The 27,106-nt window shown below is 39.0% G+C and overlaps 1 protein-coding gene across 3 annotated transcripts in view; it reads right to left on the bottom strand.

Moving 5' to 3' along the window:
• The window catches only part of ATXN7 (ataxin 7), an 89,055-nt gene that overhangs the window by 3,727 nt on the left and 58,222 nt on the right, over window positions 1-27,106 (bottom strand). For all 3 annotated transcript variants that reach the window (XM_075052985.1, XM_075052986.1, XM_075052988.1), the window contains 7 exons: window positions 7,054-7,306; window positions 6,106-6,368; window positions 5,235-5,317; window positions 3,190-3,455; window positions 2,577-2,775; window positions 1,579-1,700; window positions 337-1,294 (listed from right to left, as the gene is read on the bottom strand). In XM_075052985.1, the coding sequence (XP_074909086.1) occupies window positions 337-1,294; window positions 1,579-1,700; window positions 2,577-2,775; window positions 3,190-3,455; window positions 5,235-5,317; window positions 6,106-6,368; window positions 7,054-7,306 (2,144 nt within the window). The remainder of the gene's footprint in view (window positions 1-336; window positions 1,295-1,578; window positions 1,701-2,576; window positions 2,776-3,189; window positions 3,456-5,234; window positions 5,318-6,105; window positions 6,369-7,053; window positions 7,307-27,106) is intronic.

Genomic DNA, 27,106 nt, shown 5'->3' on the forward strand with positions numbered 1-27,106 from the left:
CTGGCAAGATTTACTTTTAAAATTATTTTTTTTAAAGTGTGAGGACTGAATTTCATCTGAGAGCAATTCACAGGCAACATCTAAGGAACTTGGAATGTCATATTTAAGGTTACTTTAAAAAAAAAAAAAAAAAAAAAGAGCTACACTTTATGAGAGAGTTTATAAAAATCTTGTGTAAATGTACTATTAAAACACTGAATAGTGGACAAATAAGAGAACTATCTTTTACTTGAATAAGACCTGGATTTGGCTAGCTAATGATGAAGAGAACACATGTAATACAAGCATGTGAAGAGGCATGTTCATATTGGCTTAGTTCGAGACAAAATTTCATACCTGATGAAAAAGAGAATTGTTCATCAGTCCTTGCGTCCCTGGGATTGCACCAGTGTGTTTTGCATGAACATTGTTCACCGACGTCAATTTGGCAACTTTGTTTGATTTGCTGCTGCTGCTGCTGCTGTTTATGCTGCTTGAACCAGGTGAGCACTTTCTTTTCTTTCCTATTAATTTGTCAAGGGAAGTATGCGAATGTGAAAAACTGCTGTGTGAATTTACAGTCAGCTCGCTGGACTGATGAACAAACGGCCCCAAGGAGAGCGTGGAGTCGCTGCTGTTCATCATCACACTCATTCTCTTTATCGATTCTGCAGGGCTTCCAGTCGGAGGACCCCTCCCTGATTGGTCATGTTTGAGGCTAACAGAGTTAGCTTTGCTAGTCATACAGTTGAGGCCAACGCTGTGGGACGAAGCTGTCACCGATGGATGATAGGAGGTCCCAGAGTTTCCAGAGTTAACCACACAGTTTTTTCTGAAGGACTCTGTGGAATGAGAAGGTGCTAGCAGTGCGGAACTGTTTTTACGCTTCTTTCCTGAGCCGCTGCTGCTACTGACGCTGCCGGTACTGTTACAGGTGCCACTGCCAGCAGAAGATTCCTTAGGTTTAAAAGATTTGCTGGATTTCATTTTTTGAGGTTTGCTGGGCATAGGTGAAGGTACAGAGGAAAGCACTGTAGGTGTTGAAGGGGATGAAGACACTTGTCTTGATTGCATACTGCAGACAGGATCCACTGCACCCAAAGTAGCAGGATTGGCATTTAGTGTCGTTCCATGTGATGGTACCGATTTATTATTCAGAGACACACAGGAAGGAGATACCAATGCTGGCGATGACATAACCGTGGTGGGTAAGAGGAAACCTGCTGCACTGACACCGTACTGCGAAGCAGGCGTCGAGTTTGTCCGATGTGGTGCACGAATTGATGCTGTGTTACTAGATGCTGGAGGAATTTTCCTGCAGGTGAACAGAAAAACAAACAAAAACCTACGTAGCTACCATTCTTCAGAATAATACCCAGTCTAATAATGCTACATTGAAGTGATTGTATCTCGAGGTTGATTAATGCCACCAAAATATTTTATTAAATTGTTAGTTGTTGCAAAAAATGTAAATCATAGACTACCAACTTTTGATCCAATTAACCTGAACACACAATTACTGTTCTTTAACTAGAATCACAGGCTTCATGTATGTCTACAAATACCAAGAAGAATAAGAACTCTTCTGCTTCTACTCACTTCCACATCTGTGAATTAAGATGCTTCTCCAACATGAAGTCAAGTGCACATCGAATATGGTTCCACCGCTTGTCAAACACGTAATAACCTCTTCCAATTTGCCGACTACCAAATGTGCAAAACTGAAAAGACAGATTTTTATTGGTGTTTTCTACATTCAGTAACAACTCTCTGAATAAAAACGCACTTGTTTATAAATAAATATTGCTAAATGAATATGCTTTTACATGTTTAAATCAAGGATAAAAAAATATAAATTAGAATTTTTATTTCCCTGGTATAACAACTATTTTAAATTTCTGGCATTGGTATATTGGGATCATTTTCTTTCCATCTGATACTCCCATACGTATGCCCAAAAGCAGCGGTCAAACTTGAGTCCCTCCGACTAAACAGGGAAAGACAGTAGTGTGTGTTTGTGTGTGTGTATAAAAACCATAACATAAATATGTAACATCTACTTCTGAGAAGCTATCAGCTATCTGCTTATAGTCTCGTTTTTAAAAATAGGAGATAATATGATATACAGGCTAGGCAATAAAGCTTGTGCTTTTAGTTACTCACTAGCTTTTGTCCAGAATTAAATATTAGAACAACACACTACTGCTACCGTTACTGTGATGACTGACACCTTGTGTAAAAAATGGGGGGAGGGGGGTCCAATAACAAAATCTCACCAAAAAGGCACTGTTTACATGTCCTTATTCTAAAACCACAGCCCTTTAGAGCAGTTACCAATTTCATCTTCAGTATTTTGGCATTTTGATTTCTATTGGATTGGGGAAGTGAGCTCCAAACATATTTCTTTAGCACGTTTAATTTGCAACTACAGTTAAACCTTCACTGCCTAGTAGGCAACAAAATAATTTTCTTAAGATCTAAGAAAAAAAATAAAAATCACATACCCAATAGAAAACCACCCTTAAAACCCCCAAAGTAATTTGTTTACAAGTTCAGAGCCAGTGAGAGACCAAGGTTAACTTTTACTTAAAACGTACAGCGGCTGGTTGAGGATGATGACCTGAATAATGACAATCCAGTTTTTCAACAGGCTCTTCTTTTTCATCACATTCTCCCTCATCACTGGATAACCGAGATGCTGGCTCAGCTGCAGGCAAGGGAGGGTGAGGGGACTCGTGGACAGAAGGAGACTCGCTAGGGGCATTTCCACTGTGCTGGGCTGGACAGCCTGGAGGCCTGGGCAAAGCAAGCGGTAGAGGTGTTATGGAACTAAGTCTAGTTAAAATTTACAAGCTTAAGTACTTACTATTATTGACAGAAGGAAATCTATGTTAACAGACTTCTGATATTTCCCACAGTCTCATAACACATGAACTGAGAGGAAGAACAGGAGGTATGGTACCCCTGGAAAAGCTGCATTGCCCAATCGTTGCTGAACTGCTTTCAGTGATGCAAGTCAACTTTTACTATTTCAAACACCAAACCCTCCTCGCTAGGAGTTACAGCTCAGCATGTAATTGCTACTTGCAGTCACCAGGGCTAGAGCAATAATACTGCCCAGTCCAACAGATCCATATCACTCTTTCAAAATCCACCTGATGAAGCTGCCAGTATTAACTTCATACCATAGATCTGCAGATTCTTCCTTACCTTGGAAGACTGGGGGGGTGAGGTTTGGGTTTATTAGGTAATAAAGGCTTTGATTCTGTAAGAGTAACTCCATGAGAATTTTGGTGCAGCTCCTGGGAAGTTTTAGTAGGTGAGGGATGTGGTTCCCTGAGAGGGGGCATCTGCTGATGATGATCCGAATGTCGAAGAAGTTCCTTTTCCCTGGTTTTGCTTTTGTGCTCAGCTAGTAACAAATCAAATCGTTTTCTTCGACCCTGTACAGCCCTCCGCTGGGTTAAGGAATGTGTCTGCAAAACCATGAATAAATCATTAATCCTAGGGTATTAGATTTGTGGAAATCAAACACTCAAAACATGTGTCCAGAGCTCTAAAACAGAGAAAATCATCACACTCATGGTTTAGCAAACAAATGGAAGAATGACTTCGAAAAACTTTAACATTGTTTGGTGGATGGTTATATCCCCGTCTGATACAATATAAAAAAAACCCAGAAACTGAATAAAAGGCTGCTTTCAAATTTCTTTAAAAAAAAAAAAAAACTGCCAAATTTCTTATAAGGTTAAGCCTAGAATTGAAAAACCTTTTTTACATTGGTATTTTAATTGCCAACTAGTGCACAACCAAAAATACTAAATATTTACTATCACTTATGAAAATATTTAACACAATAATGTTTAAAATCAGACTTCTGATGCACACATGAAAAATATTTATAAAAATACTTTGCTTCCTTCTATATACTAATATATTCCTTGAAAATACCTATTTGATTACATTAGTTAAGGAATGAAAAAAAAAAAATACAGCAGAATCCAGAGTCAGACAGAAGTCAAGGTCCTTTGAGTGTCCCAAATGCTACACATAGTAAGATGTATATGTGTATATATATGGCACAAATTCTAGGTAAAGTGAAATAGATGGAAGTTATTTTTCTGAACTGTTAAAGTCACATACAACAATACCTTTTTTTCATATGGCATAAAAGGTTTGATTTGGTTTATTTTAGTAGGTAAAAATTATTATCACATAATTCAGACACAAATAGCAATTCCAAAAAGTATTTTATGAGTAGGTATAATACAAGGAATTGCTGAGAAATGTTTTTACTTTCTTTCTCTTTTACACTTTTGATTTGCCTACTTCTCTCATAAAATCTTGAAGCTTTTCCCTCCTCTATTAGCAAAACAATTGCCTCCCCCCTGTAATTCCAAAAGGGCAATGTGTTCAAGTTCAGTTCCTCTGGGTCATTAGTACCAGTTTCACTTACCTTTGTTCTGCAGGTGGTTTATTTACCAGATGCTTCCCCTACTGACAGTTTAGCTGCTTTGCAGGAAAGTAGCTGAATATTACACAATTGCAGGGGATCTGGATTTTTGGTTCCTCTATCACTATCACAAGTGCTCCTCTATCACAAAGTGATACCCCTCTGTCCCCCAAGATTTTTGAGCCAAAGGACACATTTCATCTGACTGAAAGTTTTTATGGATTGTTTCATTTAGTGTTTGACCTCTAGGCATACTCCGTGGCTTTTTCAGAAGAGTCATTTCTGAGTTGGCTGTAGTTGTACATCAAGCAGCACTAGCATCTACACAAATAATCTGCTAAGTAACTGCTGCAGACTCTGCTGGGGGGAAAGGGGAGGCTGTGAGAGGGGAGGAGCTCGATTTATTTAAATCCTGCATAAACAAATAATATTTTAAATGCTTATGAGGAATTTTAAAATTCATGATCTATGACCCAAAGGTTATCCCCCAAAAGAAGAACATGCTGGCCCCCTACTACCTACACGTGGAGTTACATAATCTGTCCCACGTCAACATCAATGTTTAAAGGGTTTACACAAAAATACAAATCTCCAGGTTACTTTAAGAAATATGTTTTTGAATAAATAATTACCTTAACTCAGAAAACAATTCATTCTTGGTTCTGGGCAACATGTTTTGAGAGGTACCATTTACAGTAGTAGTTACTGATGGCAAAAATTTGTAATTTTCTGTTTTCTGTCATATTCCTTAGGAAATTGAATTAAAACTTTACATAATCTTATTCTGATTAAGATATCCTACCTTGCATGTCAAAGACCTAGTACAAGGTTTCCTGGTTTCCACATCAATGACACCACAGTATATATCAGGATCAAATTCTCTCTCTGCCAAAGGTACACAGTATTGAAAAGTTATCAAAAGACATTTTGAAACACTAACATTTATTTTCATTATAAAAATTAACCATATTGGAAACTGTTTTCAAATGTAACACTGGCAAAGGTATAAATAAAAATACACAGTAAAATTGTACATATAAAGTCTTCTACACTTTCAGCAATTTTATGGTGTGCTGAAATACAGATCTCAAGTCTACAAACAGAATGGAGAAATTTACAGCTGTAAGGGACCCCAAAGCAGGAGTAAATCTTGCATGTTAGGATTAGAGGTCACCACCAATATGAACTGTGACAAACAAATGGTGTTTTTTTGGTGTTGGTTTTGGTGTTAAGAACTTTTCTACCATTCTACTAACACTCAAAGTTACCATGTTTAAAAAGTGTGAAGAACAGACTGGATTTACATTTCTTAGTTTATGAGGTGCTAGTTGTTCCATTTTCTATGTACATTTGGACCTTCCATATAGAAAGAAGGAAAAGAAAATATTTGAAGATAGTAAAAGAGCATAACTTTAAAACTGTAAGAACTGACAGGCCTCTCAGGTCTGTATGGTTTCTGAAAGCAACAGCTACATGTCAAGTTGTTTGCGTCTTTAAGAGCATGTCAAGTTATAGATTTAAATTCTAATATATAAAACATACCTAATTACAAGTTACAGTGTTATAGAAGTGTTTAATTTACTTCTGATACTTATTTTTATATATTCTATTTATGTATTTCTATAGATACACTCCTAAGAGGAATACAGCAAATAATAATTAAGAACAATTACCTGACAATCTTTTATGTAAAAATTTCCTATTATTTGTATTTTCTTCAGGTTTCTTTTCCAAAAATGGAGGCACAGAGAGAAGACCTTTACCATTCAGTATCTGTCCAGGGGAAGGCAAGGGTGGCTTTGGTATTGAGGGACAATTAAGGCCAGTCTTTATTGAGGAACTCACAGTAGTAGAACAAGTTGGACCAACAGCAGCTTTCAGTTGGGCACCATCTATCTTTGGATGAATCTTTTCCACTTTGACAGATGGAGTCATACTATTATTTATGAAAAACAAGGAGGGGGGGGAATTGAAAATTATAGTCATAAATCATAAAAAGTACTTAAAATATGTTATTACTCAACAATACTCTGATCTAGTCACAATGCAAATGTAGATCTGCCTCCTTTACTACCAGTTTTCTTATTCTTTTTTATTTTCACATCTTTTATGACGTCCATAATCTCCTCTGTCCTTTTTTCCCCATTTCCTTGTAAGTATTCCAGCAAGTCATCAGGGAGTTCAGAAACCGTTATTTGGATTCACAGATATAGTGTATCACCAAAGCAACTGGAATGGGCCTGTTACATCCAGTGAGAAATTCCCCATTCTGCTACAGGGAATTATATTCTCAGTTCTGCAATCTCACACATGCAGGTCAAAAATCACCTGAATCAGAGCTAAATCTCCCTTATGAGCAAAGTATGCAGACTAGATCAAAGAATTAAGAGCCCTTAGTAAAACGACCTTTATTTATAGTTATTTAAGACACAGCTTTTCTTGTTCAACATAGTCATGTGTATTTTCTATAACGTTAGACTAGGCTGCTGGACAAGATCTGGAGGAGTTTAGAGTCATTATCTCTTAAACCAAAAACCCTCTGAAACAAAAGGAAATTCTATTGATATAGCAGTGTCTATGCAACTATTAACATTTAATTCTCTGTCAAAACGCATACTCACATTTTATCATGGGGAACTTTGCTATGCTGTACCGAATGCATTAACCTGTTGTTTCCGCTGATCTGCAGCTTGTCTTTGGGTGATTTCAACAACTTGGAATTTGATGATGATGCACTAGTACCTCCACTGGATGAACGGTTGCTCCCACTTCCACTGCTACCTTTGTTTTTTGAAGGGAAAGATGAAATGAGGGAAAATACTGAAGAGGAGGGAGGAGTCAAAGGCGGCTTGCTGGAGGAGCTGTGTCTTCTTTCTGAAACGGAGGAAAAAAAAAGGGGGGGTTTTAAGCTCCCATAAAGAAACAATTCTTAAATACTTCATGTTGTCATTTACTCCATTAACATTTTTCCTTTATTGGCTTGGGAGGTCCCCTGCCACACACAGAGCACAGAGGATTCAAGCCTCACTGCAGTCCATGAGGCTCCACTCATTGCGGGTCCCCAGTCAGTTATGGGAATCTCTTTTAACTTTGGGAGCTACATTCCTCAGCCACTAAAGCTTAGCTTTTCATTACACTTCCCGCTCTCTCTCCATCTTAAAGAACAAGAAAAAGTGAGAATCAAACCTAGACCTCAGGCACACAAAGCAGAGAGACACCTATCCTGAGGCCAAGCAAGCTTAAATATCAGATTTCCTCAAAGAATAACAATTATCTCTAGGTATGTCCCCTAATGGTCAAAATTACATCGGAGCCAACATTTTAACTTTCACTCCATGACAACCTTTTGGTATGGTCTACTAGACCTTCAGTGTGGAATAACCCTGAGAACAGCAGCTCAAGTATTGACCTACATTGGGTTTTGGGCTGTTATGGCTTTTTTTGGTTTTGTTTTCCTCTTATTAACCCTACTAAATTTTTTCATAGTATGACCAGTTTAGGGAGGATTTCTATTTAGGAACAACATCAAAAGGAGCAACAGATATTATTCCACCAAAAAAAAAAAAATAAAAAAATCTGAACATTTGAATTAAGAGCGGCCAGGTTCCATCAATGAATGTGTTGGAAAAGAAAATATTTAATCAACATTAAACCATTAACATTAATATATTGCTAGCACCATTTCGGTTAAAATAGTGTATATTATAAAGGTAGTTCTTTGGAACAATGAATTCTCAGACACAACACACCTGATAGCTTCAAGGAGTACCCAGCTCTGCCTACACATGGACATGTTAATTGACCATTTGCTGGACTGATACTGGGACACCTGTGATTCCTCGATGACCTGGGTAATCAACACCTGCTTAGGAGACATGCCTGGCAATCAAGTATATGCAAACCACAGATCTAAGAGAGAACCAAGAATTAACAGGTCCACCAAGGGGGTGGAAAGGCACCTTTCTCTTTGGCAGTGGTAACACCTCTTTCTCAGTCACGTATTGCTAAAGGTCCCCAAATCCACCACTAATCAATCCCAGGATCAGTTTACAAATTTTGACTTAAGTTTAATTAAGCTGTGAAAGAAGCAGGCTACTCAGTAAGTTACAACTACAGCCAAGAGTGAAAGTCAAGTCCAGTGCAACCTGTATGGCAGTCCATAATGCTCTGGAAAATGTAAATTAATACATCTGTGTTCTGCTTATATGACCTATTCTCCCCCCAATCCTAAATACAGCCATCATATGCCACTCAGCTGCTGACCAACCAGGACTCCATTCGTAGCTGGAAGCCATCACCAAGACAGCACCAACCCCGCACCAGCGTGGTCAGGCACATCACCCGCTGCACGGCTCCTGCCAGCAAGACTGTAAGAGAGTGCAACAGCAATAACCAGGGGCAAAAAGTTAAGCCGCTCCAGCAGTGCAAGAGGAAGACATAGGAGTCTAACATCTGGCAAGCTACTTTCTTACAGAGGTGGGGAAGCAGCAGTTCAAATATGTTCATTAGCTTGGGAAAAAAAAAAACCAACACACACGCACAAAAAAAAACCCCAATCCCCCCAAACCCAACGCACAGACCTTAGACTAGGAAAGTCCAGTCAAGAATTATCTCTGAGACTGAGGCAAGTGATGTGTGTTTCTCTGTTTAACTGCAAAATGGGTACAAACCACCTAACAAACCTTCTGCAAGAGAGTCATCACTTAATTAGTATTCACCAAAAAGCTCTGAGAGGTCAGGTGAAATGCTCAACAGAAATATGTAACAAATGCCACAACTTATCACCCATCTTAAATAACTGCTTTAAAATTATAGTATTTAGAGCAACTAGTTATCTGTGATGTTCAAAATCATCTACTTAGTTTTCTAGAACCAGATGCCACTGAAGAGTTTGTAGTGAAGTATGCTGGCATATCTATGTTCTAATAAATGGCTGTGCTTCTAATATGACATACTGCTTATTGCCAAATGTCTTTTTATAGCAATGGCAAGAATCCCTGAGCAGCTCTGATAAGTTACTATTTGAGGGCCATTAGTTCAGCAATGCTACACCCTGTGAGATTACTCTGTGAGATAATGAGAAAAATGGCTCAATACTCTTCCACCTCCTGTATATTTAGAAAATTCAAAGTCCAAGCTCTTATCACAGTTACAAATAATCTCCAATAAACCAGCGGATGACTAATGCAATCTTTGGGAGTTTGTTTTGATTTTTTTATATTTTTTTTTTAAATTAAAAGAGAGTGTTACTTCCTTGGAGAAACCTGGCAGATGAGAAGAGAAAGAACTAGAATAAGATCGAGTACCTCCTTGTGTCTCATCATTAGGAATAAACTAGACAAAATATTAACTTTAACTGATAATGATACTGTTCTCATACTAAACTGAGATGTTATTGACTACTATTTGCGTGAATGTTTCATAGCACCAGTCTCAAATAAGCGAGTTAATATAAAAAGAAAGTGTTTTAAACTGCTGATAATCAAAAAAATTGACCTAAGAGAACTAAGGCTAATGGCTGATCACACACCAAGACTACAGTCTACCTGTCAGAAAGAATTTCCATTCTACAGACAGATGTATAATTTTGAACACACACACAGGCACAGACAAGAAAAAGCCAAACAAGTTTTTTCTAGAATTTTGGGACAATTTCTGAAAGACATATTATAACATTGTGAATATGTGAAACCTTCACTCGCTCCTTCCGTATGTAACCACGACTTGTGCAGTTTATTAACAAAATGAGAAGACTTTTCAGCTAATTTTTTCATAACCTGCCTGGACCTGTTTCATGTTGACTTATGTCTAAGTAGAGGTAGGGCTGCTAGTAGGATTTGCTTATATTTAATGTTTCAGTCTTTTTGTAAAATTCATGTTTTTAAGTGAAATCTGCTTAACATCTGTTTTGTAAACCATCTCAATACTACTGATGTCTTGTCTTATTGGAGAAAGATAGTATTATTTTTGAGACCAGACATGTTTTAAGCATGGCATACTTGATCTAATGAATGTATTTATTGACAGACTGACATAGTCTTTTAATGGAAAAATTACTATACAAACTGTCACTGAATAATAAGGACCACCATGCTTATTATGCTAAGCACATGATAATGATAAATTCTACTAATCATCTGCCAATCTAATACGGTTCCCATTTGCCACTAACTCTGACTCAGCCTGAAAACATTTAAAAATATAATTATCTCCAGGTGTTCAGTTTTCAAATTTTAAAAGTTAGCACTCGCATCCCTTCCCTTCACATAACTACTGAAAGAAAAACAATTTTTTAATGTCATGATTGCTTTTACAACACATCAAAGTGATATTTCAAATACTTCGCCTGTGTAACATGGTTCTAAACTCTAAAATTTGGGAGGAGGATTTGGGGAGGCGTAAGGGTTGTTTTTTAACTATCAGAAATGCGCAAATTTGGGCTTTGGACAAAGAACCTGAAAGTCTTCCTTGATCCCACAGCACTGGGTAGAATCTGCCCTAAAATGAAAGCTGCATTCAACACTAAACCTTAACAGATAAGATCTTCCCTAAGTATCTTGGCATTTATATAACATATTTGTGATCCTAAGGAGAAGGGCTGTACAGAGAGTTTGAAAGCTGTGAAAAGAGATGGCATCCCAGTAAAGGCTGTCTCTGCTCGGTGACTGGGATAGCTGTTAACTACCAGTTTGGAAAAATGTGGTGATAAGTTTGTGTGCTACTGGACTTACAGCTGAGCAAGAATGATATATGCATACTGCCAAAGCATACAGGACTTCCAGATAAAATGGATATTGACAATTTAAATCTCTTCAAGAGCTTTTAATAAACGAAATAAAACACCAAAATTATTAAACAGCTTCACTTAGCCCTTAGTCTGGCTGTCAGTTTTCTTGGGTTTAAAATCTTATTTTCCATTGTATATTTCCTACTCAACATGCATTAATTTCTGACAAAAGTAACCTGGAAAAGAAAGAAAAAGGGGGGGGGGGGGGGCAGGGGGAGAAGAGAGCTTCTCATCATGTTTCGCCACTACTACTTATTCTTCCAATGGGTAAACACTTAGACCTGCTGTGATCTATAACTTTATTTCTATATTAAAATAAAAGAAGATACCCTTTTACAGAGAAAAATATTGTGCTTCTCATAAAATGCTACTTTCTTTGCTCTACGCTTAACAAGAAAAAAAATTAAGAGTAACAATACCTTTAAAATTTTTCAAAATGTTCCTCCCAGGTCTAGTTCCCAAAAATCTAGGAAGTGTTTTGTGCTGCTGTTCATTCTCTCTGGGCACCAATTAATAGCTTCGGGCAGCAAATACAAGTTGTACAGATCAAATTTCATAAACCCATTTTTTATACTGACTTCTTAAGTACGGGGCAAAAAGTCAAACTGACCTGTGTCGGTGCTAGCAGAGCCATCATAAAAAATGATGCACACCCATTCAAACACACACAAGTTTAGTTCAGTGAAACGTGTTGCAACTTCAGTTAACGTTCAGAAAGACAGTTTTAACATAGGTTAGCCTAGGTGTAAGAGTATCATTTAGACTATAGAATTAAATGTTACCTTTATGCTTTTTTTCAATATACACTTTATGTTTAAGTATTTATTATTCCATTTATCTGTCACACCTAAAGTATAAGCATGATAAAAGTGCAACTTAAAGCAAACTTATCTTTTTTTCCATCATACTGATCTACTGTTTGACTTGTCATTTGAGAAATTATTTAGTACTGCCATCTTAAAACAAACATCTTTTACCTGAGGATAAATTTTTTTTTCTGAAAGTATGACTATTACATTTCTAGAGGAATTGTGGAGACCTCATTTACTTGATCTTCTAATTTCTCTAGAAGGATCAGATCCATGACATGACAGGAGAGCACAGACTGGGACACTGCTATGGAAGGGCACCTCACCATAGCTCCAGATTTTAGTCAGCAACCAACTAAAATCCCTTTTGCAGCTCTGCCCCAAATGCCTGTGTTAGGCTCCGATCCACCATCACTCTGACCTCACCATGACAAAGAAAAAAGAAAAAAGATAAAAATTAGATCCATCAGGATTTTGCAGGGGAAACTCAGGAGCTAAAACAATCACGGGCATAGCAAGCAAATTACTCTTCTTTTGATGCCACCGTGGCAGGGTGCAGCTGCTTGGGAGCAATCGCCTGTGCGGGATCTTGATCTGCTGCTCACTCACTTATTGCTGCTTCATTATCCCGCTCTAATCACGGGGCCTAGATACCAAGGATTCTGCCTTAATCTTCCACTGATGTCCCTTTAATCATCCCATCAGTTCTGTTTGCACTGTAAATCAGGATGAGGTCACTCCATCTTCCATTGTGTGGTGTTTAAACTTACACTCTTAGCTGAACAGACAGCATCTAAACAAAGTTCTATTTTTCACTCCAGCAAGAAAGTTACAGAAAAGAATATTTATGGAGTCCAAGCTATCAGTATGACAGACTGCCAAGGCTTGATTGGCACTAGTACAATCTGTCAAGTCTCTAGAGAGAATTCTTCTTACTATTTCATAAAAAAAACATTGCTTTGCAACTGGCAGCTGATATTATTGTTTATCACTCAGTGTTAGCAAAACCACGAAGAGAATCTGACTGATACTCATGTATGCTTATGGCACTCCATTCACAGAAAAATAACACTTCAGCAGAAGAGAAAGAAAAAAAAGAAAGGAAGTCTATAATTTACATTGCAGCATACAAAATGCAAGTCAGGGTGGCACATACGTAAACATTACATTGGTTTATGTACTTACATCACTTACCACAATGGTCTTCCTTATCTTGATCAGAGTTCTTCAATAATATAAATAAATAGTAATAGGTATAAACTATTTACCTGAGAAATAGGTTTATATAATATCTTTTATACAGACTATGGCCAAGTTAGCAACCTTATGTCCTGTGCTTCCTCACTTTAAAAACATTCAGCGCAATTGCAGGACAGAATGTTTCTATTGCCTGTGTAGATACCACCATGTGAAGAGGCAGTTAAGCTACAATGATAAAACTTTACTTAAAATGTGTCTCTTCTCAAAAATCCATTAAGATGCAATACCTAGCCAATTTTGAAGAGTATATTTTAAAACCCACAGTTTACCTCCACAATTTGATATGTTAACAGGTTTGCTTTGCCTAGCAGAGATTTAAAACGTGCTGGTTTATATGTTTTTACATTACACGTTCACCACATACATCCTACAGCATTGTCCAAAGACAGTCTTACATTTACATTGAGATAGTTAATACCCAAGAAGATAAAATCACCTTCTTAGGACCAAAAGATAGAATTCAAGTTGGAGCCACACATTACAAAGCGAAACAGAACTACAGAGATCGCGATTTTTAAAATTCCCTTTAAAATGTTCTTTCATATTAAAGCAATCTGTGGAGGCTTCAGCTTGGTAAGTGCCATGAAACATCTACACTCTCCCACAAGAACTCAGAAAATTATCTTCCTCCGAGAAAACCCTTTGTTGAAGCCAACCGACAAATAAAGCAAATACATCAAGACCTTTCTAATTGCTGATTGGGTATGCTCCAACATTGTATGTCAGTTCCTAGGACGTTTTTACTTCTCAAATGAGGGCTGTATCACCACTAAGTTTTACATGTCATCTGTTTTCTGCATCTTTGTTTAACTGCAGCATTGATGCATTTACTTCCCGCTCTGCTGTCCAGCACTGCTCGTCAGGGCAAAGGTCCCATTGTTCCAGGTACAAATTCCTGCACCATTCCCTTGTCAATCACCTCCAAAACACACACTAAAAGTCTCCCTAAAAAGCATATAAAATCTGGCTACGCTTTAACTTGGGTGCACTGATTTCTTACAAAAACTCATAATTACAGAGAACACTTTTTTTTTTTTTAATACACTTTGGTTACAAATGCTCAATTTAGAACCCAAAGCTCTCATATATACAAATATTCATGTTTCAGTGTATCATTCCGGTTCCAAAATCCTTCCATAGTAATTCACACTGATTTAAGATATGTAAATAAAACATATCTGAATGTTTACAATGGTCCAGCACAATTAACTAATCTTCCTCATGAAATCCAAACTTCAATGCAACCAAAAGCCACTGATTGTTTTGAATGATGTGTTTGTAACAGCTACTTTAACTGAAAGTTTCATGTAAGCTACTTCCTACCAGTCCAGACATCCTAGACTGACAGATTTTAGCTTGACTTTCACTTCGGTTTGTTTTTAAAAGCAGGTTTACCAGAGCACTTAGCATAGGAAACACGAACAAAGTTGGGAATTGGAAAACATCCTCTGAGAAGTATTCTGGCTTTTGTCTTCTCCAGCCTCACTGCGTTGCATTAGGTGTGCCACTTCAACCCTCTGAAGTTTCCCAACATTTATATTTAGATATTTGCAAATTATTTACTCAACTCCCAAGAGGTGTTGTGACGGTTAGTTAGTTAACCACATCCCTTTGAACAGAAACAGAACACAAACGTTAGCTATTATTTTGTTCATTTCATTACAGTAGTTATAGAGAAGCACTGGCTACTTCTAAAACTGTAAAACCAATTACTCGACTTCTGAATTCTAAATACTTGTTTATAATTTTCCTAGAGATTTACTTTTGAGAACTGAAATCCACTCACAAGTGATCAGTGTGCAGAATACATTAGATAAAGGAGCGTGAAATTCTGCGTAAGCAGGGTCACAGTTTTCTTGCTGTCATTGAAGAAAACAGAAGGAGGAGTAGAAGATCATTTTCACTAGTAAGATTCTGAATGCCAGCTTCAATGCTTTAAAACCATATTTCAAAAACGAGACGATCCTGTGACTATAATTTAGGGTATTTAAATGATGCTCTTAAAAATGGTACAACTACAGCGTCACCAGGATGGTCTTGTAATTCTCTAATAGCACAACGCTAACTGGGCAGGAATGGCCATCTCCACTATGGTAACTGCTGCAAAACAGCCCCAAACCCAGCACACCTCCCCTGATCTCCAAGATTACCACCACAGAGAGGAGAGCAAGGAACAGATTGCAAACAGTTATTAAGAACGTAGCAAAAAATAGCAACGCTAAAATGTTTTAAAATAAATAACCTTCCAGTACATCCCTTTCTCCACTGCTGCCTCTCAACAACTGTCTGTACATTACTAAAGCTAGTTTTTCCATTTTTCCGTATTTGTTACTAATCCTTTCAAAACCCCTTGTATTCAGCGCACATGAGTTCTGTAATCAATTTCTACAGGATTTAAAATTCCTCTTTAAAATACACAGGGTTTGCCCCTGAGAGATGTAAAATAACCTTTGAAGCATCAGCCAATACATACTGCCATCCCAAGCCTGCGGACAGACTAGAGTTTTACTGTGTCATGCAGTGGCAAACTGGAATTAGGGACGCTCCCGTCAGGTTTGTTTCAGCTATTCAGAGTCCCATGGAGACCAGTAAAACCCTCAAGTGCAACGTGGGAAAAACTGATAGAGGCAGGACATCAAATTATTCATGGAGCAGAACCACAAGCAAAATGAAGCCAGGGAGACTGACTGTTGGGAGGTCCCCCTTCATCACCCTGAGAAGGATGTTTTCCCCATCCTTCTCCATTCCCCTCTTTGCTCAGGTAAACCCAAACACAAGGGCTTTAACATCTCAAAAAGACTCTGGCATAATATCCAAGATCAAACTTCTGGTACGCTTTCCCGACCAACTTGCCAAGAGGTGGCGGAAAGGACAGATTTCTCTCCTGGGAACTGGCCCTGGCCCTTTCGGTCAGTAGCTGTCTTGTAAATCTGTCAAACGCTGGAATATAGATATTGCAAAGTTATTACAGAAGGACACTAGAGTGTCTTAGATGGTAATCGGGCCATGGAGAGATTATAATGTCCACATTATGAGCACTAATCTCTGTGTAGCCTGTTGATGACATGACAATACCTGCACTGTCTGATTAAAAAGCAGGTATTGAATAAATAATTCTCTTGCTATTAAAAAAAATGTTATTGGGAATAAACTTCAGAAAAGCCACAGTGATAATAAACAAAAGCATTCAAACAGGCAAAGGTAACCAGTACAGATCAGCAGCATGCCAAGATGCGGTACGGGTCAGCTTCCTCAAAAATACAGCTGGAAACTGTTGTCTCATATCTGCTTACCCTGAATGATATTAAAGAAAAGCTTCAGTTTTTCAAAACAAGTGTAAGCAAATTAAAAATAATAATTTAAAAAAACCCCATTATTCTAAAGTTTAATAAAAAGTTGAGTAAACAGAAGTTTAATAAAGGACTGTGTGTCGAAAGCACAGGAATAGAGAACTAAGGGAAGAACCACCACTTGATTTCTAATTTTCTCTCTCTCTGCCCATTTTCTACCCAGAAACCAGGTTTACACCTTTAACACCATGTTCTTTCCCTTCAGCATTAACAACACTCCTTACAAGACCTTATCACATAGTATTATAATATTGTGTAATGTGTTCAGATGAGTTCACATATCCAAATGCCTGTCTAGGTTTCATCTTGCTAATGCTTTCTATTCACACCACAATCAGGAATTTTAATGTTTTCCCCTGTAGCTATTTCTTTACATGCAGCAAACTTTAATCGTTGTATGTTGACTGTCAGACTCAGCTCCGCTACAAAAAAATATGCTGACATTGAAAACTTGCTTAAAAGCTGTTAGTGAGCCAAAATACAAAGGGGGTTACAGGCTAAGTGATAAAGTTCTGGAGGTGGGAGGAAAAAAAAAGAGGAAAAAAAAAAAAGCCTTGAAATGGAAAGCTCTCCTTGTGAAAGAGATCAAGAAGAATAAATTGACTTTGTTTTGAGCAGGGGAATAAGAGAAAATATCACAGGATATACACAAAAATAGCAGTGACAGCTAAGTAAATCACATTCTTTGATTTTGTCATTAAGAAACTACAGGATAAAAAGACATCGAGCACAAATATTTCTCTTACATACTGCACGACTAACTAGTGACATCCACTGCCACACGACATGAAAGCTTTGTAAGAGTAAAAAAAAAAAAAAGATAAACATGTGCATGGCTACTTAGAACTAGCCAACTACAACAGCCCCTCCTCTCCCCGAGGTGTTGCTGCTTCACAGCGGAGATGAGGAAACGCTGACCGATGGAGCTGAGAAGGAAGCTCCCGTCGCTATCTCTGACGTTACCCATCTCTCACCTCTGTCCCCGTGTACAGCGCCGACCACGCACACCCTATGGATGCGACAACTCATCCGCTTCCCTACGGCAAACGGGACAAAAGCGTTACTGAGCCTCTATACTTACGGGCAGCGTCCACTTGCAGGAAAACCTTGCAGAGAAATGCGAACAGTATGAGGGATCCAGGCTGGGGTTCTGCCTGCATGGCTAACACCCCGTGTTCTGTTCTGAGGTTTTAAACACAAAATTTTTAACTTTTTCAAGATGCAAAAGGAAGATAGGAAGCAAACTTGTGGTAGGGTGAATTGCAATATTTTTAAAAGATGTTTCAACAGCCAAATAACTTTCCAAATTTTGAAATCTCTTGGAACATAAATACTCAATTTGCAACACCAATGGAAAACAGAGAATAAATAATTTGTTTCTTGTTTTAAGTCAGATCCTTACATTATTTTACCCTGATTTAACATTTTTAGGCATTAGTCATTTTTCAATTATAAAAAAGGTTCCCTACAGCTTATTTCATTAACACTAGTCAATCAAAATTGGTGTGAAACAACCGTTTTCATGTTTAAAAACACTGACCACGTTAACTATACACTAATTAAAATTTTACTGCAGCATTAGCACAGCAAAGTCTCAGAGAAATAACTAATATAGTTAAATGAGGGCACGAACCTACCGTGCTTGCACAATAATGTCTTTCAAATTAAATAAACCAGCCTTTTCACATTTCACTTTGAAAGAATGGAGCAATGCTGTAATTAGGATGTGCTACCTAAAATGTTTGTGCAGGTTTAACCTTTTAAATAAAAACACAACCGCACTTGACACATCCAGGCTGCGCCTGTGTTTCCCGTTTCCTCCACAGACGAGATATAGCGGCACAGACCATCCTGCCCGCGGCCAGCCATCCGCAGAGCCGTAACAAGGAATATATCTGCCCTCTGATTTATAAATTACACGGATGAGCGCGCCTAGGAAAACAAGCTAAAACGAACATGCTCTTAATGGTTTCTTTCTGTAATTAACACTTTGATTAACAGCTGCCAATTTACCTAGAGGCCCGACAGCACTGCAGTTGGCTGTCGACGCTTTTATTACCATTTTCTCCCCTTGCACTCTCCCCACCGGAGCTGTGGCTTCAGAGCGCTTTTGGGGGATTTTCAAGTTTCTGCGGGGAAACGACCAGGGAGCCGAGGCTGCCCCCCGCGTCCCCCCGGTCGGGTACTCCTAGAGCCGAGCTCCGGGGAAAAGCGGCAGAAAAGCGGCAGCTCCCAGTGCCCAGTCTGGAGGCACCAGTATCCCCAGAGCTGCAGCTCCTTGGGCTGTCGGTGGCCGGGAGGGGATGGCCCCTGCCACCCCGGCACCGCACCCGAGGACACTCCGGTGAGCTTCTCCAGCAGCAAAAATTCATTCTAGTATTTACTGTTCTGAACTTCCAGGTAGGTCTCGACATCCTACATTTCCAGACTCTGAGGTCTGAACGTCAAGGTCTGATTTCCACCCAAAGTCAGCGCATGGATACTAAAAATTTAATTTTTACCAAATTACCAATTTCTGGTCTATTTCCTAAGTAATCACGCATAAGAATTACAGTGTATCTGCTGATAAAAAAAGAACAGGAAGAAACAGCTTGTGGCTTCTGCTCGTTTTAAATTACCATAATCAAAGCTGAAATTTCTGGTCTTTCCTCACTTATCGAATTACTCCCCAATTCATCTTTAAAACCAAGCAAATCACTTTTTCCACTAAAATAAACAGTTTGCCAAGAGGAAAGACAGTTGGCTTGTACAAACGCCTTTGTGTATTAGTATCGATGTGCTAGCATATTACTTTCTTTTCATTAAGAAGAGTTAAACAGAAGCAGGGAGCACCATTTCAGCAGACTGGGTTTTGTTTGGGTTGTTTTTTTTCAAGTAACATACAGAAACCAGGAGACTACTGTTTCCACCAACAAGCTTAAAAATGAATACTAAATCCTAAACCACAAATGCTAAATACTAACCTTCCCATGTCTATGCACTCAGAATATGAAACAGCAACCAGGTCTTGCTCTGAATTTCAAGAGAAGTTGACAGCTCAAGTCACCTACCCATTAATTGTTACGGACAACTCAGGAATACAAAGGCATTTCCTTGGATTATGCTGTTTTTTAAAACACATCTCCTTCCATTGCTAAAATTAGTACCAGAGGCATGCATGTTTTTGGAGGAGTTGTTTCTACTGTACGCTCTTCTACTTGACACCCATAATTAAAACTGGGTAAGTCTCCAACAGATTTTAGTGGTTCACAAAATTCTTGACTTTAAACTACCATGTGGGGAACGAGCACTGATGTATTTGTTGTCTTAAAAACTAGAGTTTATCCTTCTTTAGTCTTTGATTTGGCCTACTCTCATTCTAGGACCAAGAGGGCAAGTAACTTCTGTTTTGTTGCTTGTTCCACAAATAAACGGACCAAGACCAGGCACTTCAGTTCCCACATGGAACAATACAGAAAGCTGTCTTCCTTCTGAGTAAGAGTGAGGACAAAGAACCCAACCAGTAAGAAACCCCAGCAGCTGGGCATCAAGGCAGGAGCTGGAATGGAAAGGAGAGGCATGACGGTACATTCACACAGGGAGAAAATGACAACAGCCCACAGGAAGGCACACAATGGCAGAGAGAGAATGCAATGGGATTTTATGCTTGCTTATGTTATAGTAGTAGCATATATGCCAACTGTCTCAATCTGTGCGTTTGTTTTTATTTACTCTTTTCCAGCGACTAAAGGCTTCTAAGTAACTTTATACAGTCAATATTCATGGGGTTTCACCTTGAAAGGGATTGTGCATGTGCCACAGTTAAATCATATGCTGCAAGTGCACTCTGACAAATACAGAAGTAATTTTACTTAATACAGTAAAAACAACCCATTATATAAGGCAATGAAATGATGAAATTCTTTTCCTGGGACTAAATATCACAAGAGGTTTTAAGTTTTATTTTCTATCAACACTACTTAAAGTCATTTAAAAAAAAAAAAATCCCCACAACACTAACATCGTTAGATTCAATATAAACACTTATACCATCAGTTAATACCCGAGTTCAGAGGCCTAAAATTAGCCCTGCAAGCTGTGATAATACTTCGTGCAGATACATACACAAAGGGACATACACCTGCACACACTGCTCGCTCCCAGGGAATGAGGCTGGAGTGACGACACTCCTGCTCTAACATCAGAAGGACAGCGCAGGCAGGGCAGAAGGGAGAGAAGCAGTTCAATGCGAATCACTGCAGAGAACCTAATTTCCAGGTCTTTGGTGTTGCCAGAGCATCCAAGACAGACACCTTGACTTGTGTTGAAACCATTGCAATGGAAGAAAGTTTGCTTCCTGCTACTCAAGATAACGTAAAGAACAGCATCAACCCTGTCCTTTCTTTGTTTCCTCACTGAACACACGTAACATGAAAAGATACTTACACCATTTGTGATGCTACCACTATGCACACACATACAGTAGCTCCCTAGTATGAACGAGTACTGCAGAATGTTAAGAAATGGCGGGGGATCATTGTACAACCTGAAGTATTCCGCATATTTTGCATTGCCAAGAAAATTGTTTTTAAGATTGGCTAGAGAATTTTTAATCTTTTACTTACATTATACTTTCTTGTCTGGTTTTGTGAAGTGAGATAAATGCAGCTCTACCATGTCTCCTTCCACTTGTCTAAATTTTAGTATTAGCACAGAACTTCTGTATTTTGTAATTAGGTTCATTTTAAGAAAACTGAAGAGCTGGATTTGAGATGGTGTGCCCTCCCACCCCCCTGCTGAGAAAGGTTCTAAAGATACTGGGGTTTATCATTAGCCTTAAAATCAGGATTCAGACAGCAAAGGTGGGACCTCTCAGTGCTCTTACAGAAGGAAGGCAGCAAGATCTTCATTGGCCGATCATCATGTGCACACTCCAGCCTAGCTGTGGCATGCATATGTCTTATTAAACTGGAAGGCAAATTAAAAAAGGCAAAACATGACACAAAACCTGAAGCTATGTACGTGCACAGAGCAGGAGGTGCTGCAACAGGAGGGAGAGAGATGGCAAAACACACAGGACAAAGCCACAGACGACCAGGCTTCATTATCTCCACTGCACATGAAATAACTCATTTATCCTTTCTCAAAATTCAGCAATCTCAGGCACCAATTTCACAATCACTGCAAGCTGGCTGGTACGAGCTAATACTGCCACAGCAAAAAGCGTTCCTGCCCTCTCCCCCAATCCTGACCGCTCAGTTCAAGCCTTCGCACCATCTGCTCTCTCTGTAACAAAGAGCAAACCCATCCGTCCAAAGACCTGACAGTCTCACAAACCACATGCCTTCTTGTGCCAAAGCTAGCAATTAACAGAGCGAGGACTAGCAAGAATTAAAGTGTGACTTGATCCCAGGGAACAGGCTGGAGGCCTAAGCAACTGGGGATGACAAAGAAGGGGGTTGTGAGCTGCAGTCATGATTAGTCTGCCACTTCCTAGAAGTTTTGAGGGGTACGTAAGAAAATTTAGACTTCCACGGAATTTCATCTGATTGATATCAACACTGCATAAGCTGGGCTTGCTTACACTGCAGCCTGCTTATGTTTACATTTAGTACTGCCTAAGATGGTTTTGTTGTAAATATTATGCTTTAAAGGGATTGTTTGGTTACTGGCTACTATTATTATTCTTCCTGGAAGGAAGAGAATGAAGGGCTTTGAGTCAACACCAAACTTCTCAAAGCTGATCAACTGAGAACTCCAGTGTGGTTACTTGGAAAACCGACTTTGCTGCTATGGGGGGTGCACAGAAAGAACCCTGCAGTGTGCTATGTGACACCACGAAACCAGCCTTAGTGAAGGGAGCAGCAAAATCGTATAAAAAGTAGTGCTACTGACTTGTATTTAAGGCCGTGGGTGTCTTTTTTACCAAAGCTGGAAACGAGTGCTCTGAAGTACCATCATGAATTAAATTCCCTGAACCTCCAGAACCACAGGGCAATGGATTTCAAAATCAGTGGATTTTTCTCTCTAGCAGCTGCCACTTTGGAGAGTGTCTTATATTTGTGTTTTCTGTAACACATATCAGGCAAGACTTCTGGTTTTGGCGTTTTCTTTTCGAAGTGGGCATGCTTAGAAGTTCCTCTGGTTTCAGAAGAGTGGAGCAAGCCCAAAATAAAATGGATGACTGAGTACAGAGGAACAACTTGACGGGCTTGTTGGTGCACATTCAAGTGACTGCATTTTATGCCTTAGTATCAACTCCACTTACACAATGTGCTTGTTTATACCAGAAATACAAAATATAACTGCTACCCATATAGCACATGTGTACACACAGAGTGCGAAGGTGTCTATATAGACTTATGCCATTTTCAGGGACTTAAAAACAGAAAGACATTTAAGTACATTAGATTTCAAGCGTGCAGCCACAGCTATTGTGGACCACTGCCACGTGGACAACTGTAGGAGGGCAGAGGAAACAGCAAGCAGCCCAGGAGCTCATCAGGGCTTTCAGCACGTCCTAACTATCTGCCAAGCCTCCAGCCTCCCTGGGTACATTCTTGTGATCACAAAGGTGATAGGTATGGTTCTAAAGGTCAGTACTCATCCTCATTCTGAACACTGACTGATCCTATGGGGGGTTGGGCTGAGAAAGGAACTGGTCACTACCAAATTTAAGTGACGCTGGCTGTCATTCTCAATGCATGACAATCAAGATGTGAGCATCAAGTCTTGCAATATGACACACATATATAAGTTTATATCATTTCTATGGCTATCAAAGCAGTCACAGGTATTTTTAGAAGCTGGCTGGTGGATAGCTTTGTGACCCACATGATGACCTTTGGTCAAAGAGTAGCTGGCACTATAACGGGGAAGGGACTGAACTGTAGCAGTTTAAAAACCTTTCCTTTGACCTTAGAGGCCAGGAGAGGGCCAACATGGCACGCTTCCAGGCATATACATGGTTACATGTGGCTTGTCAGAGGCTGTAAGCCAAAATGAAACTGAAGAAAATGAGTGCTAGCTAGGCCCATGCCAATGATGAGAAGGGTCAGAACCTTACAAAGTACTGTAAGGCTTCTCATTATGATCTAGAAAAGTGAAAAAAAAAAAAAAAGAAAACAATTACTTCACTAAGTCTACCCTAAAACAGCAGAACATCAAAATACTTAGCCTACACACTCAAATGAAGACTTCAGCCACATAGTAACAAAGGAGACAGCCAATTTTCCTCTTAGCAAGGAGAGGAGCCATGAATTCCATATGATTATCTATGGACAGTAATGAACAGCTCTTAAAACTATCAAAGTATAACACACAAAACTTCTGATCAGCTCAAGTCCAGCTCTGGAAATAATCCACAAACATCTGAAAATTTCAGGTTCAAAGGTAGAAGGGCACACTGAAAGGGGTACACCTTCCACCTAACCCACAGAATTAGCCGCAACGCACCACAGAAACTAGGGCTTTTCCTACCGCCAGACACGACAAACAGGTTCTTTGCAGCCAGCGGGGTCACACATAGAGGACATGGCACAATACTTCTGCCTGGTGGAGGAAGAAAATCTTATGGGGTAAAAACATAAGAAGGTGATCAGGCTAAAAGAAGAGGCCTCCTTTCAAAAAGCTACTCTATATAGAATTGTGAGTTAAAGATTTTCTGACAACCTTGCCAAACAATGAGGAAAAACTCAGTTATGTAGGAACTGCTTCAACTCTCCAGGAGCCTGGTCTAATTGCATCCTTTACAAAGCAGTGTAAAGAGTGAGAGTTTCATACCAACATGGGCAACTCATTATCTGGGGAACAGAAGACAGAAAAGAGAACAAGAATCTCTTGATGATGGCTCTTCTTTCTCTAATACAACCTGGGGAAACAAAATGTAATTGCAATCTTGGCAGCCAGCAGTGCTCTCAGACGTTGCAGAACTTGTATGAGGCAGCAGAATAGGCAAAGTTTATCTGGAGTTTACATATTAGACACACTGATGGCTTTTTCTCCTACATCACTTTGCTGTTGTTCAAAGAATTAACCTGTTGCCCTGCTGCATGACAAACTGGAGGAACGTCTACATAAATTATAGAGTAAAAATATTGATTTTCTATACAAACACTACTTTATGGCTTTGTTTCATCAACAGCAGATAACAGGGTTTGGAAGTATTTTGGATGTTAGTGCCCAAGATAGCTGATGATGGCCTATTTAGTCAATAATAGTATCACAGACTTATGTAAAATTTCTTACCAAATTTATCTATTTGTTTGTTATTTTCTACATTTTTAAAATATATTTGTAACTGTTTTCCAGTTTCAGACTGTTATGGAGCTCTTACAGAGCTGGGTACTGCAAGAGCTAATCCAAGACTGCTATTGGAAAGCTGTTTGAATCTTTCTTATGGGTAGACACAACAGAACATTTAGGAATATGAATTGACTTCAAGGCCATTTACATTACTTGGACATAATTATTTAGTGCTAAACTGAATTAAGCCTAATGAGGAGCTTAAAAAGTTGGCATTAATTATGCTCTTTTGAAAGTGAATTTCAGCATGCAATTTTTTTCTTAACTTGTTATGTAAATCACATGGTTATTGATTGCTATTCATCAGTAAACTTAAGGTTTCATTGTATACAAAGTGTTATACACTCCCTCTTCTGGCAATATCTTAAAAAACACACGTTTCTAGACTTGATGTGTATCACATTAGATTTTAAGAGTATCATATTGCATGGAAGAAAAAAAAAAACCAAAGCAGTATCATGTCAATGCCTGCAAGTTTGTTTTTAAAAAGCCAGCAAACTGTTGAGCAAAAATGAGTAAATAAGTAACAGGTGAAAATTACTTGACATAATGCCAAGTAAACTAGGTATCAGCTACTTTGTAGCTGTGCCTAAAAACAAAGTGTTATTGATTTCTTCTAATTTGGCATAAGAATAATATTGTCTCAAGTTTTTCCAAAAGCACAACACTCACACACCTGGTTACCATTTGGTGCACTATTGCTCTAGGTGAGAATATAGCTTTCATAATGCTGCCTACCTTTCCTGAGGCAGCAGATGAAGAAGTTCCTACAAAACACTGCTTTTATGTAGGTCCAGCATGGATAACTTTCTTCTGTCTAGTACACTACCTCCTTTTTTCTCCACTTGTAGAGAGCTGGTGGGCATTCCTCTTACTGCAAAGGCTGCTGAAAGCTACACGTACATCCTACTCTCTAAAAAAATACTATTTAGAGTACAGAAAATGAGAATTTTAAAGAAGTGTAAGTAGTCTAGCAAGAAACAGTAAAAGGGATGTATAAGAAAACAAAATAAGATGACCTACTAATAAGTGCACATGCATGCACATATTCATCTCTTTCCTTGATGGTCAGTGCCCGATAAAGCCAGGAAAGGTGTCTCAAGTAGGACACACTGCTGTTCCCCCCACCCTCCACCAAAATGTGCAAAATCCAGGAATGTCATGTTGTTACACAAACCACACTAGCAGCATTGCAGCCAAAACACTACGAGGAAGAATTAGTGAAAAAGCTTTTGTCTGTTTTGCCCTGTTAAATGTCTCCTCCTTTCTTCCACTTTTCCCCCTCTGTACAGAGTAATAAAACCAGCACCGTACCTACTTCGTTCTCCCCCCACAAGGTCATTTTCTCCTACATTCCTATTTAGCTTCCTCCTTATTGTCTTCATCTATTTCTTTTTATACGTATTTTACTTAAGTTCTTCATTTTACATTTCCCTTTTTAGCTACTCCCCCGCATCCTCTCTTTCCCCTCCTTGGACACACACCCACCAAGACTGCAAACCACTTAATTCTAGCTGCGCTGAACCAGCCCTGCCAAAGCTGACACCCTCCTGCCTGCGCTAGCTGGCCACTGCTGCCCCAGCCAGGTGCTGCACAGCTCTGTGCTGGGAGCCGTGGTATCTTGGCAAAAAAAAATTAACGTAACTGATGGTTACTGATGAGATTTCCTACCTGACCTTTATAGCTGTGCTTGCAGAGAAAAAGAGACTATGTGCAAATCCTCTCTCTTCCAAATGCGGCAGTTCGAGTCGGCTGGTGGGATGAGAGGGTACAGTCTGTGCAACTTGAAACTATGTGCTTCCATGAAAAAAAAAAAAAAAGCAACAAAAGCCAACCCAAACTATTTTCTTCGTGACAGTTCAATACTCAACATTGTTTTACAAGCTTCCCAGAATACTCCTCCCTGGAATAATGAAGTGCTGTGGTGTTCATCTGAGGTTTGCAGTTCTTGGAATAATCTATACAGTTCATCAGAACACATACTTCTCCCCCCAAAATAAATGAGGAAGTCCTTATAAATAATTGATTTGCATATGGTTAGCTTTTGAAATTAAACCACTTCTAAACCCCACCTTCCAACACCCAAGTTCACACCTCGATGGCTCTGACACATTCCCAACTCTCCTCCTCAATGGCAGAAATCCTGCCCTTTTTTACTCCGGTTCAGGCTTCTTTCACCTCCCCA

The sequence above is a fragment of the Buteo buteo genome, chromosome 21 (genome assembly GCF_964188355.1).
Source record: "Buteo buteo chromosome 21, bButBut1.hap1.1, whole genome shotgun sequence".
In the NCBI taxonomy this organism is placed as follows: domain Eukaryota; kingdom Metazoa; phylum Chordata; class Aves; order Accipitriformes; family Accipitridae; genus Buteo; species Buteo buteo.